This window comes from Saccostrea cucullata, unplaced genomic scaffold, assembly GCF_032062105.1.
Source record: "Saccostrea cucullata isolate Sc308-1 unplaced genomic scaffold, CSIRO_AGI_Scuc_v1 ctg451, whole genome shotgun sequence".
Taxonomy (NCBI): Eukaryota; Metazoa; Mollusca; class Bivalvia; order Ostreida; family Ostreidae; genus Saccostrea; species Saccostrea cuccullata.
This window is the reverse complement of record NW_026930321.1, coordinates 364,813-386,678: the sequence shown is the minus strand read 5'-3', so window position 1 is coordinate 386,678 and position 21,866 is coordinate 364,813. Positions and strand designations below refer to the sequence as shown.

Here is a 21,866-nt window from a genome sequence, read left to right as displayed (position 1 = left end):
TCAACTGAGTTTTTTCCTATGTCATAATAACATTTGGACAAAATACTTTGTTAATACCCCAATCAAATTGCAAAATTAATTCCCAGTATATGTCCTACTGTTTGTGTGAATTCTGGGACATTATCATTGATGTCCTGAACTTGAATGGTGATGTTAGCATCCACACTGCGGGTGCCATCTTGAGAGAATGCCCGTACACGGAATCTGATCAGTTTGGAGTTCAAGTTCTCATAATCTAAACGTCTGTTTACTTTAATCTGCCCTGTAACAGTCAAACAACTTAAAGTTAAAAAAAAAGAATTTCCATAAAAGTAACAAAATAAACTGTCCTAAATATTCCAGTTATTAATTATGGTATTGGTAAACATGTAGTAAGTGATTTTGTCATGGGTAATCTAATACACAAAGTACACAAAGAATTTTTTGTGAAGATTCATCATCACAGTAATAGATACCTGTTGTTTGATTGACAGAGAAGTAATCGCCTACATCGCCTTGATTCACTTCAGCTACCTCCTGGAAGTTGGTGATCTGGAATGGTCCCTTGGGGTCTGTGGCTATAAGGGTAGACGTCACTGTGCCGATGGCCACCTCCTCAGGCAGGGTGTAATAATATGAAGGATTTGTCACTGTCCAGGGAGGGGCAAAGTAGGGGGTCAGATCAGCAGATCCCAGGATCGTTATCAACACAAGGGCTAAAAATAGAATAATAAATTAATGACTATTACTCTTGTGCAAAACATCTTTACATGTAGTGTGAATAATGATGTCAAATTTTTTTTAATAACAATATTTCATTATGTATCAACATAACAGGATTGGATAGCATGCGTGTAGAAGTACTTTTTTTTTCCACGTGGTATTAATTTAAGTATGTACACGGTTAAATTTTTCAGCAGAAATTTGTCCAAGCATACTTAACATAAATGTAAGGCATATAGTGACAGTCTAAGAAATCTGCATAATTCTCTACCCGTGGATTAAACAGAAATTGAGATTTCGCGTAATTATGACCTCGTGGAAAAAAGTATGTCTACAGTAAGTCCTCTTTATATTTCAATATTTCAAATATAACAGTTACCAAAATTTTACAATTTCTATAAAACACTTGGGCAATTTTTGTAAGGCAGTGCATTTAATTAACATTTTATGGTACATACTGTAAATGCAGACTGTGACTATTTAAAAAAAACTTTCTTAATAAAAAATATTTTTAACCTTTGGCTGTTTGTTCTTTATTATTTTCAGCATTGACATCCTTAACAATAACATTGAAATCTATCTCAGCTGCACTGTCTCGACTAAGGGCTGATTTCACCTTAATCACTCCAGAGGTAGGCTCTATCTCAAAGGCTTCCTACAGATAGAACAAATATTTACCTTTATCATAATTTTTTAGTAATTATTAATGCACATTTCGATATTTTAAAGGAATATATCTGTAAAAGAAGAGCTACTGTTTTCTTTTTGGAAGCATTTTGTATTTGTATCTTTTAACACAATTTCAAACATTCTGGACTTACCCTGAAGTCATAAGGATATAATGCTCTAATCTGTGTCCCGTCTGTGCTCTTGGCAATAATGGAGAGTCTGTCTATGGAATACTGCAGTGACTTGGTGCTGTCCGTGTCATTAGCTCTCACCTGTATCACAGATGTCCCAATAGACACAGCTGTAAAATAGACCAAAAATAGACACAGCTGTAAAATAGACCACAGAATAGACAGGGTGTCAGATCACAGTGTTGAAGAACAAGGAAAAAAGATAACATGGAATGAAAAAGCTTATTTAGAATTAACAGTGAAAGGGGCTGCACAGGTGGCAGATTAGACAGTTTTTCAATGTACATTTTTGGAGATACTCTAGATGCAGGAATATAAGCTAATTGAGGGTACTTACTCTCTTGTACTGATCCAATGTACACTTGTTTTGTAAAGAATGGATCCTTGTTGTTGGAGTCTGTGAGGGTCACTATGAGGGTGGTGGATCCAGTCCTGGGAGGACTGCCCTTGTCTCGGGCATGGATCTAAAACAGGACAAGTACTGGAGTTACAATGGATAATTAAAATACAATACAGAGCACTAGATAAATAGACAGATGAAATACTGTAGAAGTACTTTTTTCCGTGTGGTATTAATTTACGCTAGGTACGCAGTCATAAATTTTCCGCGGAAATTTGTCCAAGCGTACTTAATGTAAATGCAAGGCATATAGTGACAGTGTAAGAAATCCGCGCACTTTTCTACCTGCGGATTAAACAGAAATTGAGATTTAGAAATTGAGAATTATGTCCCCGTGGAAAAAAGTACGTCTACAGTACATTGTAACTAAAAAAACTTTAGTCTGTATACAAAATGTAAATATTTCTGTGGCAATTTTTTTGTAAAAAATAACAAAACATTCAAAATATATGTATCAGTTACAACACAGTCTCTGATAGTGGAAATGACTAGTTACTGTGATGTCATATGTCCTGACATTGTCCACATCCAAGGCTGCCCCACCACTAACTGTGACCTGCCCCTGCTGGTCTATGGTGAAGTGGTCCAGCCCTCCACTCCAGATGTAATAGGAGATATTTCCATTGGATCCAAAGTCCTGGTCAGTAGCAGACACAGTCTTCACAAAGGATCCTAATAATCAACATAATAATATTTTATAAACTGTCTGCTGAAAGCATAAAAAATGCCCCCTTCCCCTTTATTAATGCACAATACATTCTTTTTTAGATGTTTAATACCTTCATAGACTATTTGTATAAACTGACCATTGTAAGCATAAAAAATTAATATCTTTAAAAAGTTTTTTTAGCTATCAATTAAATTATGTGTGTAAAAATTTAACCGATTTAAATTCCTTGGTTTCCTCTCCACTACACTACATTCAGTTCAAGTGTAGTGTAACAGAGAGGCACCTGTGGGTTCCGATGACAGAGACTGAAACACCCTGAGATTTAGTGTAGCACTGACCTGGAGGGGATCCCTCACTGATCTGAGCCGTGTACTGGGACTGTACAAACTGGGGGTCATGGTTGTTCTTGTCCTGTTGTAAAATAAATAAAAGTTATAGACCAAAATAGCTAGCACCTAGCTCATAAAAAGTTTACATTTGATTCTGCAATCAACAATGAAAGCATTTTTTGTGTCGGACACTTACGATGATTAGGACGTCAATAGTTGTGTTAGCCGACTGTGGGGGAATATCAGCATCAGTAGCTTGTACAATCAGTCGGAAACTGTGGAAAGAAGATACCCAAGATAAACAAGTCTGAAACAGCTCATGTGTACAAATACATGCAAACTTGTTAGCTATCTGACAATGTCCAATCAAAACAATATTGACGAGGATGCATAAAGTTTAAAATTATCTCAAAACTTTTAAAACTGACTTGATCATAGCTCTACTTACTATTAGGAGTAAAAACTTTTGAGGTAAGTTTGCCATAAATGACTTCCTACTAAACAAATAAATTTCTTACTATCCCCTCCTATTGGGAGTCTCTTCATAGTTAAGTCCCCTGGAAAGGGAGAGTACTCCTGTTCTACTGTTGAGAATAAAGGCGTTATCAACGGTGTTTCCAGCAACAATAGCGTAAGTGATGTTATCCAGAGATTCTTTGTCTCGAGCCTACAATGAAACATTACAATTATTAGTGCTTATAAACTGGGATTATCCCTATGATTAATGTCAGATTTGTGAGCTCCTGGGATCAACTATAATAATATTGCCTGCTGGAACAGGCCTAGGCACCTGTTGCTAATTTGTGTCCCTGGAGGTACTGAAACATAAAGTTTTTCCACTGACTACTGCTCTGATAAACCCCAGGTTTCTGTTCTAAGCATCAGCTTGAAAAAAAATATCTCCCTAATGCAAGCTAAAATCTTAACCCCTGCTAATAATTGAGGTTTTTTATCTCAAAGACTCAGCCCTTAGTTTTGTTGTTTTCCTCCAAAACCATCCTTGGGTATATGGTCAGCTTAGTATGAGCTCAGGAGTCCGTCCAAGCCACGCTCTGAGAGATTTACTTGATGAGATCATCCACCAGATTGAGTTACACCCAGCATATCATAAGGTCTTCGTAATAACTTAAGTCTTTATATGAAATTCTCTCATGTAGTATGATATATTCTACACTCCAGGTTTTGTTCACAAAGTATAATTGAATTCCAAAAACATTGAAATTCAACAAATCATTCACAAATACAATATAAACTTTGGATTCTCTTAACCTTACCTTGACAATAACGGGGATCAAAATGTTGGTTTCTCCTTCATTCACCGAGGTTTGGTAAGAATCAGGACTAAAGATAGGTCCAAAGTCATTATAGTTAAGAACAGAGATGGTGAGACTGACGGCAGACTCACGACTGGGACTCCCCCTGTCCTGGGCCCTGAATAACAGCTGATAGGAGGTTGTATCCTCATAATCTAGTGGCTGAGCCAGAGTAACAAGGCCTGTGGATGAATCGACGTTAAACCTAGGAGCAGAAAGATAAAATTTACATTTTCATGAAATCTAATACTAACTTTCTCAGAAAATATATGTATATACTTTGAGAATACTTGCTTTTCTAATCCTGTGCCACGAAGTGAATACACTAAACGGCCATTTTCTCCACTGTCTCTATCTGAACCCTGTATAAAAAAAGATCTGATTTAACTGTCTTCTAACTGAATTTGAGCAATTACATTATCAGTGACATCACTTTTATAAGTAGTTCAGCTTTATTACTATTTATACCTATTGATTACAATAAAACATCTGAGTGTCCCAGTGACTATGAATTTTATTTAAAGTGTTTTAAGTTCCGTGATCGTTCTTTTTATACTTACAGTGATGGTAATGATGGAGCTCCCAACAGGACGGTCCTCTCTGACCGAGGCCGAATACTCTGAGGCTAGGAATACTGGGGTATTATCGTTACTGTCCTCCAGATTAATGATCACCGTCGCCGTGGACGAATGGTTAATGGGATTGTTGACGTCTTTAGCTAACAACTGCAATGTACAATGGATCATTTAAACACCACACTTCAAAATATTGAAATGAAAGACATCAATAACATCTTTTCACTTAATTTTGTGACTACAGTAAATCACAGTCATAGAGAACAACCCTATAATGAATTGATGAGCAAAGTGATCTTCATTCCCCAAGCCTTTATTACATGTTGTAAACTAGACAGATATAATGAATTACGCTTATAATGAAGCTGTCCCTGGCAAAGCATCATAAGCGTGTTTCACTGTATTTGAGAGTTGCAAATTATTTTAAAAACATACACACAAAATGATAGCTAACTAGGGAAACAAAGTCTTCTGAATTGAAAGAAGCCTCCTCATTTCAATCAATTTTTGCAAATTTAAAAAAGAAAGATTTTGCACTCATTTGTTTTAGTTTTCAACATTCAACTTGGTGTTATTTTGTTTCATGAACTTTATAATCAATTTTTAAATTGACTAAGAAAGGTAACTTACCAAAATCTGTTGTGTGCGGACGTTAGGGTTCTCGTAATCCAGCTGTTTGGCGTCCATTACGATGAGGGAGGCTTGAGCCAGTTGGGAGGCCTGAGTGGGGGTTACTCTGAACAGACCAGGCACCGGCTGACTCAAGATGGAGATGTTAAACAAGGCATTACTCGCCTAAAAACACACAAAGTAAATGTTGTGGTGATGTTGGTGATGGTGGTGGTGGTGGGGTGTCAAATAATGCAAAGAAAAAAATTCAGTGTAAATTTAGCCTGAAGTCTTAAAATATTTCATAGATTATGTTCAAAACTTGATGTTAGTTTAAGGAAAAGATGATATAAGAAATTCACAATACATAAGAAAATGATAAAACATTTAATTCTAAATGACCAATCCCTTTACATTCCCTGAACACTCACATCGTCTGGGTCCTCGACTCTGACAGTAAGGCCTGGTAATGGCGTGGTGGAATTGGCGAAAGAGCTACTGCTGTCCATCTCTAACACCGTCACATTATAAAAAGACGGCTGAAATGTAGGAATGTTGTCATCTTCATCCAGGATAGTCACTATAACCTTGGTCATCACCCTCTGATCAGTCTCCACACCGTTCTCTAACTCTATAGCCTGAAATATTTTGCTGAATGATTCTATGTTGCTCAAAATATTTGATATAAAGTAGTCTAACAGAGTTAATTAATGAATAATATAATAAACAAGAGGCCCATGGGCCACATTCAAAAAGCTTTGACATTCTGTTCTTTAAGATTTCCCCCTTGTAATACATAATGCATCCCCACCCTACCCTACTGATCATAATTTAGAGAATTTAAAATCTACACTACCCCAGGATCCTTCCATGTGCACATAAGTTTCAGCTTTTCTGGCCCAGTGGTTCTTGAGAAGAAAATTTTCAAAGATTTTTCCTATATATTTCTATGTAAAACTTTGATTACAGATTGTGGCCCCGCCCTTCCCCCAGGGGTCATGATTTGAACAATTTAGAATCTACGCTACCCCACGATGCTTCCACATAAGTTTCAGCTTTTCTGGCCCAGTGGTTCTTGAGAAGAAGATTTTCAAAGATTTTTCCTATATATTTCTATGTAAAAATTTGATTCCCAATTGTGACCCCGCCCTTCCCCTGGGGGTCATGATTTTTACAATTTAGAATCTACACTATACCAGGATGCTTCCACATAAGTTTCAGCTTTTCTGGCCCAGTGGTTCTTGAGAAGAAGATTTTCAAAAATTTTTCCTTTATATTTCTATGTTCAACTTTGATTCCCCATTGTGGCCCCGCCCTTCCCCCGGGGGTCATGATTTTAACAATTTAGAATCTACACTACCCTAGGATGCTTCCACATAAGTTTCAGCTTTTCTGGCCCAGTAGTTCTTGAGAAGAAGATTTTCAAAGATTTTTTTCTATATATTTCTATGTAAAACTTTGATTCCCCATTGGGGCCCCGCCCTTCTCCCGGGGGTCATGATTTGAACAATTTAGAATCTACACTACCCTAGGATGCATCCACATAAGTTTCAGCTTTTCTGGCCCAGTGGTTCTTGAGAAGAAGATTTTTTATGACCCCACCCTATTTTTGACTTTTCATATCTCCCCTTGTGAGGGATTTTTATTTTAACAATTTAAATTCCCCTATATATGCTTTGTACCAAGTTTGGTCAAAATTGGCCCTATGGTTCTTGTTGTGAAAAGTTTACAGACGGACAGACAGACAGACAGACGGACGGACAGATGGACGGACGACGGACAAAATGTGATCAGAAAAGCTCACTTGAGCCTTCGGCTCAGGTGAGCTAAAAATATGTTTAAATACAAAGACTAAAACATGATAATATTGTTACCTCCACATCAAAATCATATCTGGCAAGTTGAGTTTCTCAATGTTCACTTTTGGGACTTTAGGCTGGAGTTGTCCACATTTAAGCAGGGATCTTCACATTCAAAAAATAATTTTTCTCTCAAAAATGTTTTACTTTGTATCCATGCTCCAGGGCCATAAAACTGAGATGAGCTCACTTTTGATCTCAAGCTCACTTTTTCAATCGGGATCAATGGTGGAAAAGTGTGACTTAGATAAAAAGTGAGCTTTTCTCAGTTTGATAACCTGGAGCCAATTAAAATGTATATATAGAGTCTATTTTGGTGTTGTGATTTATGCATACATCTGTTCCCCCTTAGAGAGGGTTGAAAATTATTGTATAATTCACACTGTCTGAGTACTTTTTTTTTTCCAACACTTTTACTTTATTACATTTAAGCACTTCACACGGAAAGTCAAACATAGGTAATCAGAGATTACAGAGCTCACCTCAACGAATGTTGTCTTTAAGTAAGGCAAAGTCACACAACAAAAAGTGTACATCCAAAAATGAAAATATTCATGCAATTTTGATCTGATACTTTGAAATAGACCTATATAAAAAATTCATACTAGTTCTTCATGAATATGTAATTAAAATCCAGCATCTGAAGCAAATTTGATAGTTTTCGTCCCTTGATGCACCATTTGTGCAAGTTTGGTTTATACAATGTTATATAAGCCTTATAGCTTTTTGGTAATAGACCTGCAACCATAACTTTTACCTGGTCCATTATCTGAAAAATAAATGTCGAATTCAGCATCCGAAGCAAGTCCATTAGTGTGCATCCTAAGATGTCTCCTCCATGCAAGTTTGATCATTAAAGAACTCATAGTTACATGTACTTGGAAACGAATCATGCACCAAAAACTTTAACCTGTTCACTCAACCAGAAAACGTAGGTCAGATTCAGCATCCGAAGCAAGCCTAGTATGCATATTTAGATATATATGCAATATATTATAGGGCTCATAGTATCTTAGAAATGAGACCTGCACCAAAAAACTTTAACCTGTTTTAAAAAACGTAGGTCAGATTCAGCATCCGAACAAGCCAGGTATATGCTTTTGTATCATCCATGCAAGTTTGGTCAACACAGGGCTTATAGTTACTTGGAAAATAAACCTGCACCGAAAACTTTAACCTATTCAGTTAACCGGAAAATGTAGGTCAGATTCAGCATTGGTAGTGTGCATCCTTAGATGTATCATCCTTGCAAGTTTGTTCAACATAGGGCTTATATTTAATTGGAAATGAAACATGCACCTAATACTTTAACCTGTTCACTCACCCAGAAAATGTAGGTCAGATTCAGCATATAGTATGCATCCTTAGATTGCAAGTTTGGTCAACACAGGGCTTATAGTGACTTGGAAATTAAACCTGCACCAAAAACTTTCACCTGTTCACTCAACCTGAAAATGTAGGTCAGATTCAGCATCCGAAGCAAGCCTGGTAGTATGCATCCTTAGATGTATCATCCATGCAAGTTTGGTCAACATAGGGCTTATAGTTCCTTGGAAATACCTACACCAAATAGTGCACTGTTAACCTGCTCCAAAAACATTAACCTGGTCATTCCTCTGCTGAAATTGCAGCATCTGAAACTTTGACTGGTACAATGAAACACACTAGAAGCATCTTCCATGCATGTCTAATCAATATAGGACATAGAAGTACTTAAAAAGAAAACTGCTCCAAAAAACTTAACCTGGGACGCCGACACCGACGCCGACGGGGACGCCGAGGGTATTACATAAGCTCCCCCAACTTCATTGAGGTGAGCTAAAAATGCATAGCTGTACCAAGCACATCTAAACTATATATGTGCCACTCTTTAAGCTTCTGTTTCTATTTTTATTTTAAAGAATATATTCATATACATGCAAGGTCACACTTGTTTTAGAAGATAAACATTTAACATGTAGCATGCAACGCTTGAAGCATCCTACAGTGACTCTTTTTGATTGAACAAAACTGATCCGTTAAATTCTCCATCCCTTCAAGTCTAAAAGAATTACTGAGCTTCAACATTTTTTGCTGATAGAAAGTCCTTGGATTGATAACATGAAAGTAAATACTATATGCAATATATGATCATTCCTTCATAAAAATATGTAAACATGCAATATGCTCTTTTACGGTTTATAATTTATGCAAATATGTTTTTTTTTTATTGTTTATACATTAATATATTGGCCAGTATTATTACTTTTTGTAATAAGTTTATTATTTATAAATAAGCTGTTAGATAAGAAAATACTCTCCAAATATTGATATCAAAGAATATAAATTTACGATATTATACTTTGAACTATAATTCATTGTACAATTTCCTTGACATAATGTTTGTCATGAGTTTACACTCTGTCATTCATTTCCAGCATGCTATGTCTCATCTAATTAACATGCATCAATTAACTGCTGTATCCTTTCTATATACATGTATTATAATAATCTAGCTGTTATCAAAATAAATTAGTGGGCAAAAAAAAGTTTTTTTCGAAATAAAGAAATGAAACCGAGCTGCATAAATAGGACAAATTACAATTACATGTACATTTACCGATATAAATTCACTCGTCGCAAATTCAAAACTCAATTCAGATTTTTGAATTTCAGCATTAATTAGGTGATATATAAATTTCAGTTAATGAAGGGTTTTAGCCAATACAACATCTAGTGCACAACCAGGTAACAACCATACATCAAAAGAAATGCTTCAATATAAGAATTATCCATTTTCCATTCATTTGAAAACATGTCTGACATTTGAACAAGCATCACATAGTACTTGACCATGGGACATAAGAACAACTATGAAAGTCTGAAAGTTACAAAAGTATTAAAATAAAAGGTATTTGCACCCCCGCCCCCAAAAAAAAATTAATTGAAAAATTGTTCTCCTCTTTAGTCTTAACATAACCAAAATAAATAAATAAATACAACCATTCCTCATAAAGATGAAAATTAATTTGATTTTTTTTTTGTTGCAACTCGGCTGAAACAAATATTGCATGCAATAAAATATGAGATAACACATTAAAGCTGTCGTATTAAAATGCCTACAATATCGAGCTTACCTCCAATGGCTTTAGCAACAAGACAATAAATAACGGCACATGAGTCAATAACATGTAAATATATATAACATGCATGTAGACAAACATTTCTCACATTCTTTAATAGATAGTTTTATGTATACAATGTATTATTTTATGGAGTTAATTTCAAATACACTGTATTTAAAATAAATTTCTGAGGAAAAAATATTATATAGTTTGAATATTTAACAAGACCTAGTATTTTCTGAAAACAAAAAATTGTAATATACAGTAAGGCATGCTTACAGTGTACATGCTCTGTATGCACTTGCAGTGAAGTGATTTTCAATTTACACAGTTTTAAAAAGAATTATTATCTAAAAGATATAATAAATCAAAACTCCTCTCTGGCATTTTGCTGAAAGCATGTTTACCTTGTATATTGGAAAATATTTAAAATATCTAAGAATATAATAATCTATATATATTCAAAAACCAATTTAACTTAGATTCTGAAAAATTTCAAATTTTGATATTAAAATTCTAGAGTATTGTGGATTTTTATTCTTTTATGAATATCTAATTTAAAGACCTTCCTCATAACAATACATGTATAAAACTCAAAGAATTTAAATCTGAAAGACAGAAATTTAAAGTAGAAATCAAGAGAGAATATATTATATAGAGAAAGTTGCAGAGTCTCAACTCTGTTTACCTTTATTGACAATTTTGATTGGTCGAGGGCTTCCTTCATCTCCATCTTGTGCAGTAATGACACCCAATCTTGTACCCTACAATACAGAATCAGAATTTAATCATTATGTAAAGAATAAAATCAATTTAATCAAGCAAGTGGTCCTTTAAAATCTCTGCATTTTCAGTGCTTCTAAGTATGTTATTGAGTAACATTTCATTTTTTTGATTTTGAAATATATTATAAATAATTTAGTCAATTTAGGCATTGAGCTAAAATGAGCTGCCTTCTACCTCTTCAGAGAACTTACGTTTGGAGTATTTTCAAACACAGTGACAGTGACGGGGGTATTAAGGAATCGGGGAGGAGAATCCTGTTGGTCGATCACTTCTATAAGAATGTTGATTGTCGAGCTCAGCTGTGAGCCACCTCCCAGTCGAGAAGGGTTGTCCTTAAAGAAATAAATTAAGTCATTGTGTTATAAAAAAAAATTCTGTAATTAAATAAATACATGTACATATATTATACATTTAGAGTTTAAATCAGTGGCAAACATTTCAGCCAAATACTTATCCTAAAAAATTTTAGTCCCATGCACATGTTTGTGGTTTTATGTGTTAGTCTGTATACAAAAAAGGACTTTCTCCTGTTATTCTTAATATCTATCTCTTACTGCTATGAATCAAATAATTATTGTATGCTGCTGACATCAGAATAATGATTCAGTCAAAGACAAAACAAGCACTTACAATGGATTTGATGGTCATTGTGTATCCTTTCTTTACTTCATAATCCACAGTTCTCTTGAGAAACACAAATCCTGTGTAGTTACCCTGGGCATTCTGTCGTGTGTTAACTCCGAACGTGTCACAGGCTGACTGACTCTGGAACACAGAGAAAATGTAAATAGCATACAAATCCTTATAGAAGGTAAAATTCTGCCGATTGACATGCAGTACAAAAATCAAACAATTCAATTTGTCTCATTGAATTAAATTAAATACAAATTAATTTCACTTCTTTTCCGTATTATGTTACACAAAAGTTCACCCAAAGAGATGACAAAGTGGCTTGATATTTTGGATCACTAAATAAAATTTCAATTTGTACAATACGATTGAAAATAAAAATACAACTGATGCATTCAACATACAGATTCTAAATAATTGAAAGACCTTATGTCACATGATGCCACACGACACCATTCTGATAAATAGGTAATTACCAGCAGCTTGAAAAATACATCTTGTGTCAAATCAAGACACTTGTATACTCAGTGCAAAATCACATATAATTTTAAGATCAAATTTTGTCATTACTAGAATAAACTTATAATCATAGGGATTTGATTTATTGGTTGATAACTACTCATCTATTATAAATTTGAAATTTAAAGTTTCCTGGAGGATATAAATTCACTGGCCTCTTCATACTATGAGTTTACCCCTTTCTTTCATAATGATTGATCTTTTGTCTTTTCTTACACATTCATTCTTTATCTAGCTCTAGCTAACAGTGATGCAAAATGCTCTTTAATTCCTTTTTTTCACACAAATTCCACATTTTTTTTTATATAATATAGAAGAGAACTATACAGAAACATATTTCAAAAAGTTTCAATTTCACGTGAGTCAGTGTAAAATACTTTCATACTCCTTACATTTCCTATCTAATCTCAAATGCAGATGTAATCTTTATAAAGCTTCTTTTTCCCTTTTCTTACCTCTGGATTATTTGGAAGGACATGACAAGAGAGTTGGATCTCTGAATAGTAACCCACATCTAAATCTCGCACAAGAATGGAACTGTACAGAGTGGTCCCAATCGAGGCATCCTATTACAATATACAAGTGGCATATTACATATATTATGTACATTAAAATCCTGTCATAAAATAAAGGGTGTAATGTAATATTAATACAGAATTCTATAATAAATTAATTCCTCATTCAATACTGATTGTGCAAAATTTACTTCAACTTCATTACATAATGGTACAGCCATTTTGTCTTAAAATACAGAGTAGATTTATAAAAACAACATCTACCTGATCAAGATATTTGTTAAATTGATCATCTATTTTGTTTTATTTACCTCTGCTACTTTTGCATTGTATGGTAGATTTTCAAACCTTGGTGCTTCATCATTGACATCCAGAACTGTGATGGTAATGGAGGTATCAGCCTAATGGAATAAAGTAATACAATTATCTTCAGTCAGACTCATATCACTGAAAAACTCACTACTGAAATATATACTTATTGAAAGGAGACTGTGTAAAGAAAACACAGTGAAATAACTTAGTCCCTATATTTTCAAATGATGAATTTTTGGTAAAAAAAAAAAATCAAAGAATTTAAAAAAAAATAAAATTAAGTAATGTCATATTAAAGATAACCAATAACATAAAAGAGTATTGTTACTATAAGCTTCGATACTTACTTGGAGCCTAACTCCCTGGTTTGTGAAATAGTAAGCCACAAATGTGACCTTCAGATTATTTCCTGTTGAAGAAGCTGCCTATAAAAAACATAAAATTCTACCTATAACCGGATATCTTAATCTGGCTCATTCACCAGCATTTAACAACAAAGAATTTCACAGAAAATATCAAAAACCAATAAACAGAGATATGTATCCTAAAGTAGTCTACTTATGTACCAAATTATATTGAATTTGAACCAAAAACTGTAGGAATAGTTGCATTTGGAAAAAAGAGGCCCAAGGGCCTTGAATCACTCTTCTGATAAATTGTACAATCTATCACTTCTATTAGAAGCCTCCAACTCTATTAGAATCATAAGACCCAAAATGCATCAACTTACAAAGTTTGATAATATTTAGCCAGTTAAGACTGAAGATATTATAATATAATTACAAAATACCGTAAGTAGGTCACAGTGACCTACCTTTTGATTGAAATTTTCTGAGGACTCAAGATACATTAATTGACAAAGACTGATGATTCTAATTAAATAAGTACCTGAGATATTCAAAAGTAGGTCACCATGACCTACTTTTTGGTCAACATTCTCTGAAAACCCAAGATGCATCATCTGACAAAGTTCGACGATTCTAAGCCAATTAGTACCAAAGATAATTAAATATAGCCATCAAATGTCAAAAGTAGGTCACAGTGACCTACTTTTTGGTCGACGTTATTCAAAAACCCATAATGCCTAAATTGACAAAAGAACTTTATTCGGTAATAACCAATATTTGCCCCCCCAAATCAAACTTTGATGGAGTTATAATTAAGTTCTTAAAAAGGGGAGTATATGCTGACTTCAAAGCATTGAATATTTTCATAAGTAATGACGCCATATGTACGTAATGACGTCACAAACATGACGTAAATTTCAGTTTTTTATGAATTTTACAGAAAAATGTACATATTTCGTCGATATTTTGAGTAAAAGTCACCGAGCGCATGTGTGTTCAGGATCAATATTTTGATATAATGTGTAGAATGATAATATCAATGAAATATGTCAATATTGTTCCTGAACAAACTTGCGCTCTATAAATTTTAAAGCTAAAATTGTTGAAATTTTGTCCATTTTGTCCTCTTTCTGAAAAAGGATATAAAATCGGACTAGTTTGTGACGTCATAAAAACAAAAATTGTGAATACACTGCTTTGACACTATAATATTTTCTGTTAATTTATATTTCTCATACAATTTATTGAATTCAGCACATTTCAGGAAGTTTTCAAAATTTGATTTTTGTGGGGGCAAATATATGCAATATACCGCATATAGTTCTTTGTTGATTCTAAGCCAATAAGTACCTGAGCTATTCAAAATTAGGTCACCGTGACCTACTTCTTGTTGGACATTCAATGAAACCCTAAGATGCCTCAACTGACAAAGTTTGACGATTCTAAGCCAATCAGTACCAAAGATAATTAAATATAGCCATCAAATGTCAAAAGTAGGTCACAGTGACCTACTTTTTGGTCGACGTTATTCAAAAACCCATAATGCCTAAATTGACAAAATTTGATGATTCTAAGCCAATAAGTACCTGAGATATTCAAAATTAGGTCACCCTGACCTACTTCTTGTTGGACATTCAATGAAACCCTAAGATGCCTCAACTGACAAAGTTTGACGATTCTAAGCCAATTAGTACCAAAGATAATTAAATATAGCCATCAAATGTCAAAAGTAGGTCACAGTGACCTACTTCTTGGTCGACGTTATTCAAAAACCCATAATGCCTAAATTGACAAAATTTGATGATTCTAAGCCAATAAGTACCTGAGATATTCAAAATTAGGTCACCCTGACCTACTTCTTGTTGGACATTCAATGAAACCCTAAGATGCCTCAACTGACAAAGTTTGATAATTCCGAGCCAATAAGTACCAGATATAATTAAATATAGCCATAAAATGTCAAAAGTAGGTCACAGTGACCTACTTTTTGGTCGACGTTCTTCGAAAACCCAAGGTGCCTAAACTGACAAAGTTTGATGATTCTAAGCTTGTACGTACCTGAGATATTCAAAAATAGGTCACTGTGACCTATTTTTGGTCAACATTCTCCGAAAACCCAAGATGCCTCAACTGACAAAGTTTGATGATTCTTAGCCAATAAGTGCCTGAGATACTTAAATACAGCCATAAAATGTCAAAAGTAGGTCACTGTGACTGACAAAGTTTGATGATTTTAGGTCAATAAGTACCAGAGATACTTAATTATAGTCACAAAATGTCAAAAGTAGGTCACCATGACATACTTTTTGGTCGTCACTCTCAGAAAACCCAAGATGCACCAACTCACAAAGTTTGATGATTCTAAGCCAATAAGTACCGGAGATACTTAAATAAAGCCATAAAATGTCAAAAGTAGGACACCGTGACCTACTTTTAGGTCGTCACTCTCCGAAAACCAAATATGCATGGACTCGCAAAGTTTGATGATTCTAAGCCAATAAATACCTAATATACTTAAATATAGCCATAAAATGTCGAAAGTAGGTCATTGTGACCTACATTTTGGTCGACATTTTTCAAAGACCCAAGATGCATCTACTGACCAAGTGTGATGATCATAGGTCTGAAGGTAATCAAAATATGCGTTTTAAACAATTTGAAAACAAATGTCAGCAAAATTCAAAAAGTAGGTCACAGTGACCTACTTTTTCATAAATATGTTTTAAGGTCCCAAGATGCATCAAAGTACAAGATTTGATGATTCTAAACCTCCCAGTGTCTGAAATAATGGGATTTAATGTTTTTAAAAGGATGTCATCAAGTTAAAAAAGTAGGTGACGGTGACCTACTTTTAAATTGACATTGTTCGAGGACCCAAGATGCATCAACTGACAAAGTGTGATGATCATAGGACTTAAAGTGTCCAAAATATGCCTTCAATTCAATTTGAAAACAAATCCCCGCAAAATTTAAAAGGTAGGTCACCGTGACCTGCTTTTGAGTTAACATGATGTGAAGTCGTAAGATGCATCAACTTACAAGAATTGATGATCCTAGTCCTTATAGTAAGCAAAATATACACGTTTTTATTAATTGTAAATTTAGGTCAACTTAGAAGTGACCTTGAGACCACGCCCTTTGCCCCAGGTTAATTCCCCATGCAAATTTTAATCTTCGACATATCCTGATCCTTGTATGTAAGTTTGGTGAAAATCTGCTCGGTGGTTATGGAGAAGATTTTTTAGCAACCAGTACTTTTGGTTTCGTTTTCCTTATTATCTCCCCTTGTTTAAGGGTCCCAACCCTTATTTTAGTATAAATGGTAGCCCTTGGGCCAAGGATACCCTGTGACAAATTTGGTACTGATTGGCCAAGGGGTTCTTGAGTTGTGGCCCATATTCTAAAAAGTTTACGCACACCGCACAAATGGCCATAGCATTAGCTCTTTGAGCCTTTGGCTCAGAAGAGCTAAAAAAACCTGTTTACAGACAAACAGACAGCTAACTATGTAGATAGACACTTTACTTTAGCAGCTCTGACCAGTAGAGCTAAAAATCAGGGTAGAGGAAAAAGAAAAGTCTGGAAAAACTAAGACTGTGATGAACATGACTTTTGTAAAGGGTAAACAATATCACACTGTATGCCCAAGCCATTTCATGATAAGAGCACAAAATCTAATTGCTTTTTATAGAAAATACCCTTTTTAAAATTTTTGAACCCTAGTCTGGTTCCCTCAGAAATCCTGGTCAAATCTGATTTTACATCCACTAACCTCTCTATCCAATGGCCTTGCAAGCAACACAGATCCATCCGATTTGACATCCAATGACTGGCTTGTAGCTTCATATAGTATTACTGCATTGGGATTTTGGGGAACACGGGCTTTCAATTTTCCAAGTTCTGTACCTAACAACAATATCAGAAATATGCAATGCAAAAGCATTACCTACCTCTGATACTTAAATGTTAAAGGCAGTTGGTTCTAAAAATAGAATTTCCAGCTAGGTAAAGAGACAAGAGGCCCATTAACCACAAGATTCTTAAGTCACTCTTTCAAACAGATGAAAGTGTTAAATGGATCCCATTGGCCACAAGATTCACTAAAGTCACTCTTTCAGAAAGACGAAAGTGTGAAATAGATAATTCAATTTCTTTTCGTTGGTATAGTGAAATGAGTAGTAAAGAGTAAAATGTCTTGAATATCTAAATAGTTTCCCGATTCTACTCATTTGATTTCATATACGGCTCAAAAATACAATGTAGACCAATGTTTAGGGGTGGGTATCACCAAAAATTTCACATCAGGATTTTTTTCCCAAAAATATCACGATAATATCATGATATTTTTACAAGCAATTTTTTACAATGATTTTTAATGAATTGTCATTATTTTTCTTAAAAATATGTTAGAAAAACAAAATTTCACTTTTTTGATATTTTTATGTACATGAAATTAATCATGAAATTGTTTAGACGGTAAGATGCTGTTCTTTCCACCTTTCACAACATTTTTTAGACTTTCTATAATTGTAATTTGAAAGATTGAACAAATAAATGAATAATTTCTTTATAATATGTACCTAAATACCGGTATTTAAGTCTCCATATCACGATACGTATCACGCAACAAAAAAACAATCAGTGATAGACAATGAAATGGGCGGGTACAATTCAACGCGGACGTGGGGAAAACATTGGATTTAAATTGCAGATCGAAATTCATTTTCAATCCACCTGAGCTGTTTTCAAAGCAAAGATTGAATGTATGATCCAAATATCAACTAATTTCAACTTCCAAATACATATTGTTTGAAGTTCACAAAAATATGAATTTTAGCTTATAATTTTAAGAACGCGAAAGATCATAGAAGACAAAGATTATTTTTCAGTAGATATTTGATTCTAGAAGGGGGGGGGGGGTAAAAATTGTGGAGTCAGGTCATTGCTTATATTTCTAGGATTATCAGAGTGCATAAGTTTTATACTTACTCTCACTGAAAACTGTTTTACATCTTTATTTAAAAATCGTTCAGCCCCCCTCCCCCCCTCACCAACACAAAGATAAATACATATATTTACCAAACAGAAATGAAATATTTGTCCCTTAAATATTAATTTATTTAAAACACTGGACAAAAAAATCATACTGTACCAAAATTGACTTCTGGGTCAATCAGTAAACTAATAACGTGCCTTCGAGGTGGATTGAAAATGAATTTCGATCTGCAATTTCAATCCGATGTTTTCCCCACGTCCGCATCGAATTGTACCCGCCATTTCATTGTCTATCACTGAATGTTTTGATTGTAACAGATAGAAATGACGTAAGCTGTATGTTTTCAATTTTGCCAGTTAATATTTCGCGGTCTTAAAATTGCACATCCCTACCAATGTTTGAAAATCAACATGAGCAAATTACATTAATAAAGTCGAACAGCACCGATAAAACAGAAAGAAAACGATTGTGATATTTACGTAGGGGCTTTATCCTTTATTGGATGATTTTGTTCTAAACCATTTTTCATTTCTTTATTTAATATAGATTATATACATTCTTTACAGTTTAGCAGCTGGCTATTCCAGCCCAGTACCGTACATGACAATATTTACAGCTTCTGTTAACTTACCTACTGGGACACTTTCCAGGACACCCTGCGTGACAAGTCTTTGTCGCAAGTCTCCGTCAATACCTGTTGTATTGACTGTGTCGAAAACGGGGGCTGTCAAAAGTAACGTTATAAAATCTGTATGAAGACATCCATCAAATAAGTATTTCAACTTCTGAGTTTAATTAGTAATACATGTATATGCATAATAATGTACATACCATACATGTTAACCCATTGTGATGAAAAATAGGGAGATTCAGACCTCAAAAGCGGTAGCATTGCGCGCATGTTGTTTTACGCTTGGATTATCGATATATTTTATGCAATATACATGAATGTAGCCTTAAATGAAACCTACAATAATTAATCTTAAATATCAACTGCACTTTAAAGAAAAAGACAGAAACACCTTAAGTTTGACATAATTGTAAAATTCAAATATTTTTCATGCTCATCATTTGGATTGGCTGTTTAACTTAGCCTTTTGAAGAGTGATCTTTGCTGATAGAGCCTAGAAGCAATAATTCTGAATGTTCATTCTGTTGTTAAACAAAACAAATGATGACATGGTTTAAATTAGATCTAAAACAAGTTCCTATCTTTCGTTATATAAATCAGATTTCCCGCGATGATCAAAAACGAAAATAGAGATGTGCCACAAGGCTTGGTCAATCGAGTGATTTCTATTGACTTTATTGATGACTTTGTGAGCTCCTGTGCTTTTATAGACGATGTCAAACGTTTTCATCTAATTCTTAAAAGCTGTATCTCCTTTTTCATGGCAATGATTTGACTAAATTTATCGTAACCAATGTAATCACTAGTAATCTTGTGCTGTTGTCGTTGTCAAATTCGTGCTTGAAATCTATGTACACATCGATATTAAAAAAGCGTTTGTATGCTTCCGAGTCAAATCATGCGATATCTAACGAGATTTTATGGGAATTGCTTCAAAAATGGATACCCAAACGAACCAAAAATACTTTAGACGCAACTATTGTAGAAAAGCAGTAGATTTCTGAATTAAATCGGTAGGCAGGAGATGGAGTGAAAAAGCGGTAGACTCCCGCCTAAATCCGTAGAGTTAACATGTATGTACATACTCAACAATAAACTGAAACAATTTACATACATTTTAAAAGCGAGTCAGCCATTTATAAACATACAATTTTAAATATTTAAAACATCTCTATCAGTCAGACAATCACATACATGAATATATACTTTCTTACCATAATTAACTTGTCCATTTGCTACTACAAACAGTCCTGTGAATTACAAACAAGTTTTTGTTAAATATTGTAATGTATATAATCATATATAATATTAAAATTTTCATCTTCCTTTGACCTATCAATAGAAATTTAAAAATATAAATAAGGAATTTCAACATTCATAAATATTTGATCATTTGTTCTTCAGCAACATTGCATATGCATGGACTTTCTCTGGGAAAGTTATACAGTAAAACTCGGTTAGTACGAACACGGATATTGCGAATTCACAGATATAGCGAAGTCATCTTGGATCCCCTAATATATAAATTTAATTACTCTCTTATAACGAATTACGGATATAGCGAAGTGATTTCATAGGTTCCAGTGACTTCGTTATAACCGAGTTTTGCTGTATGTTATTGCTGCATATTTCAGTGTAATAGAAAAGGATACAGTTATAATTTATGAGTAGTAGAAAGGTATTTTTTTAAGAACCTGATTCATTAATAAAGAGTCAAAATGGCCAATCTCTAAAACTTAAAGCATAAAATGATCAGATAATTTGATCAGATAAAATTAATGATAGACAAGGATTTCGTGTATTTTTTACAAGTTTTTGCATCTAATAAAACTTCTTAGAACCCAGGGTGGGGTACCAGTGTTAATTATCATCTATTTGGCAGGTGCTTGTGATAAAAAAAGCACCCTCATACTTTGCCAGTCAGACAATATACTGGATAAGACAACATTTTACATAGTTTTCATCTTTTTTTCATAATAGCCTGAAGATTTCATAATTTTAATAGCATCTTGAAACAATATAAACTGTTTATAACAGTTTAACAGTACACAGATTGGATAAAGTTGATGAACATAATTTTGTGGTAATTCTAGTTTCCAGTGATGGCAGATCTAAGTAAATTTATGATTTTTTTTTTACCAGCAACCAGGAGGAAAATCTCCATGTCTTCTGGACAATGCCGATTCTATAAGACATTAAAAAAAAATAGTTTCATTAATCATTATCAAAGTTGTGTTTGTGATTGTTGTTCATATTCAATAGATCTGTGCCAAATGTAAATTAAAACACGTGATATACTGTATACCTCATTACTCATTTGTTATGACCATTTTACAGTGCGTGTTAACTGATGTTCATTTCTTAATTATGTGTTCTCAATTTAATATCAACCTCTTGATAGAATTTACAGCATGTAAAAAAATAAAAACAGAGATAACTTTCTATTAACGTCTCTGGTAAAATGAAATAAATGATTAATTTTAGCCATTTCATTTGTGATATCATTAACCGATTCTGAAAACTTTACCTATGTTCGGCGTTAACTGCACACGATGATGTCCTGTGTATTGATCAGGTAAGAAAACCGGTTTTTCAAGTTTAAAAATAGCCCCGTTGTTATTATTTTCATTCATCCCGCCTACACTGAAAAATGCAATGCTTTCAAATAAAGAAATTTTATTTTAGCAAAACGAAATAGTTTGCTTTTTT

At 34.0% G+C, this 21,866-nt stretch overlaps 1 protein-coding gene across 1 annotated transcript in view; it reads right to left on the bottom strand.

Annotated features, from left to right (window-relative positions):
* LOC134283726 (cadherin-23-like) overlaps window positions 1-21,866 on the bottom strand; it is a 60,726-nt gene that overhangs the window by 7,441 nt on the left and 31,419 nt on the right. Inside the window, exons 2-27 of the mRNA XM_062766200.1 lie at window positions 21,685-21,800; window positions 21,297-21,342; window positions 20,372-20,407; window positions 19,158-19,250; window positions 17,303-17,436; window positions 13,531-13,608; window positions 13,183-13,272; window positions 12,812-12,922; window positions 11,838-11,972; window positions 11,399-11,539; window positions 11,110-11,185; window positions 7,333-7,367; window positions 5,890-6,096; window positions 5,480-5,644; window positions 4,835-4,999; window positions 4,569-4,636; window positions 4,236-4,479; window positions 3,480-3,628; window positions 3,158-3,236; window positions 2,971-3,043; window positions 2,459-2,634; window positions 1,900-2,026; window positions 1,524-1,672; window positions 1,219-1,357; window positions 456-695; window positions 99-262 (exon numbers count right to left, since the gene is read on the bottom strand). Of these exons, the coding sequence (XP_062622184.1) occupies window positions 99-262; window positions 456-695; window positions 1,219-1,357; window positions 1,524-1,672; window positions 1,900-2,026; window positions 2,459-2,634; window positions 2,971-3,043; window positions 3,158-3,236; window positions 3,480-3,628; window positions 4,236-4,479; window positions 4,569-4,636; window positions 4,835-4,999; window positions 5,480-5,644; window positions 5,890-6,096; window positions 7,333-7,367; window positions 11,110-11,185; window positions 11,399-11,539; window positions 11,838-11,972; window positions 12,812-12,922; window positions 13,183-13,272; window positions 13,531-13,608; window positions 17,303-17,436; window positions 19,158-19,250; window positions 20,372-20,407; window positions 21,297-21,321 (3,099 nt within the window). The 5' untranslated portion in view covers window positions 21,322-21,342; window positions 21,685-21,800. The remainder of the gene's footprint in view (window positions 1-98; window positions 263-455; window positions 696-1,218; window positions 1,358-1,523; window positions 1,673-1,899; window positions 2,027-2,458; window positions 2,635-2,970; window positions 3,044-3,157; window positions 3,237-3,479; window positions 3,629-4,235; window positions 4,480-4,568; window positions 4,637-4,834; window positions 5,000-5,479; window positions 5,645-5,889; window positions 6,097-7,332; window positions 7,368-11,109; window positions 11,186-11,398; window positions 11,540-11,837; window positions 11,973-12,811; window positions 12,923-13,182; window positions 13,273-13,530; window positions 13,609-17,302; window positions 17,437-19,157; window positions 19,251-20,371; window positions 20,408-21,296; window positions 21,343-21,684; window positions 21,801-21,866) is intronic.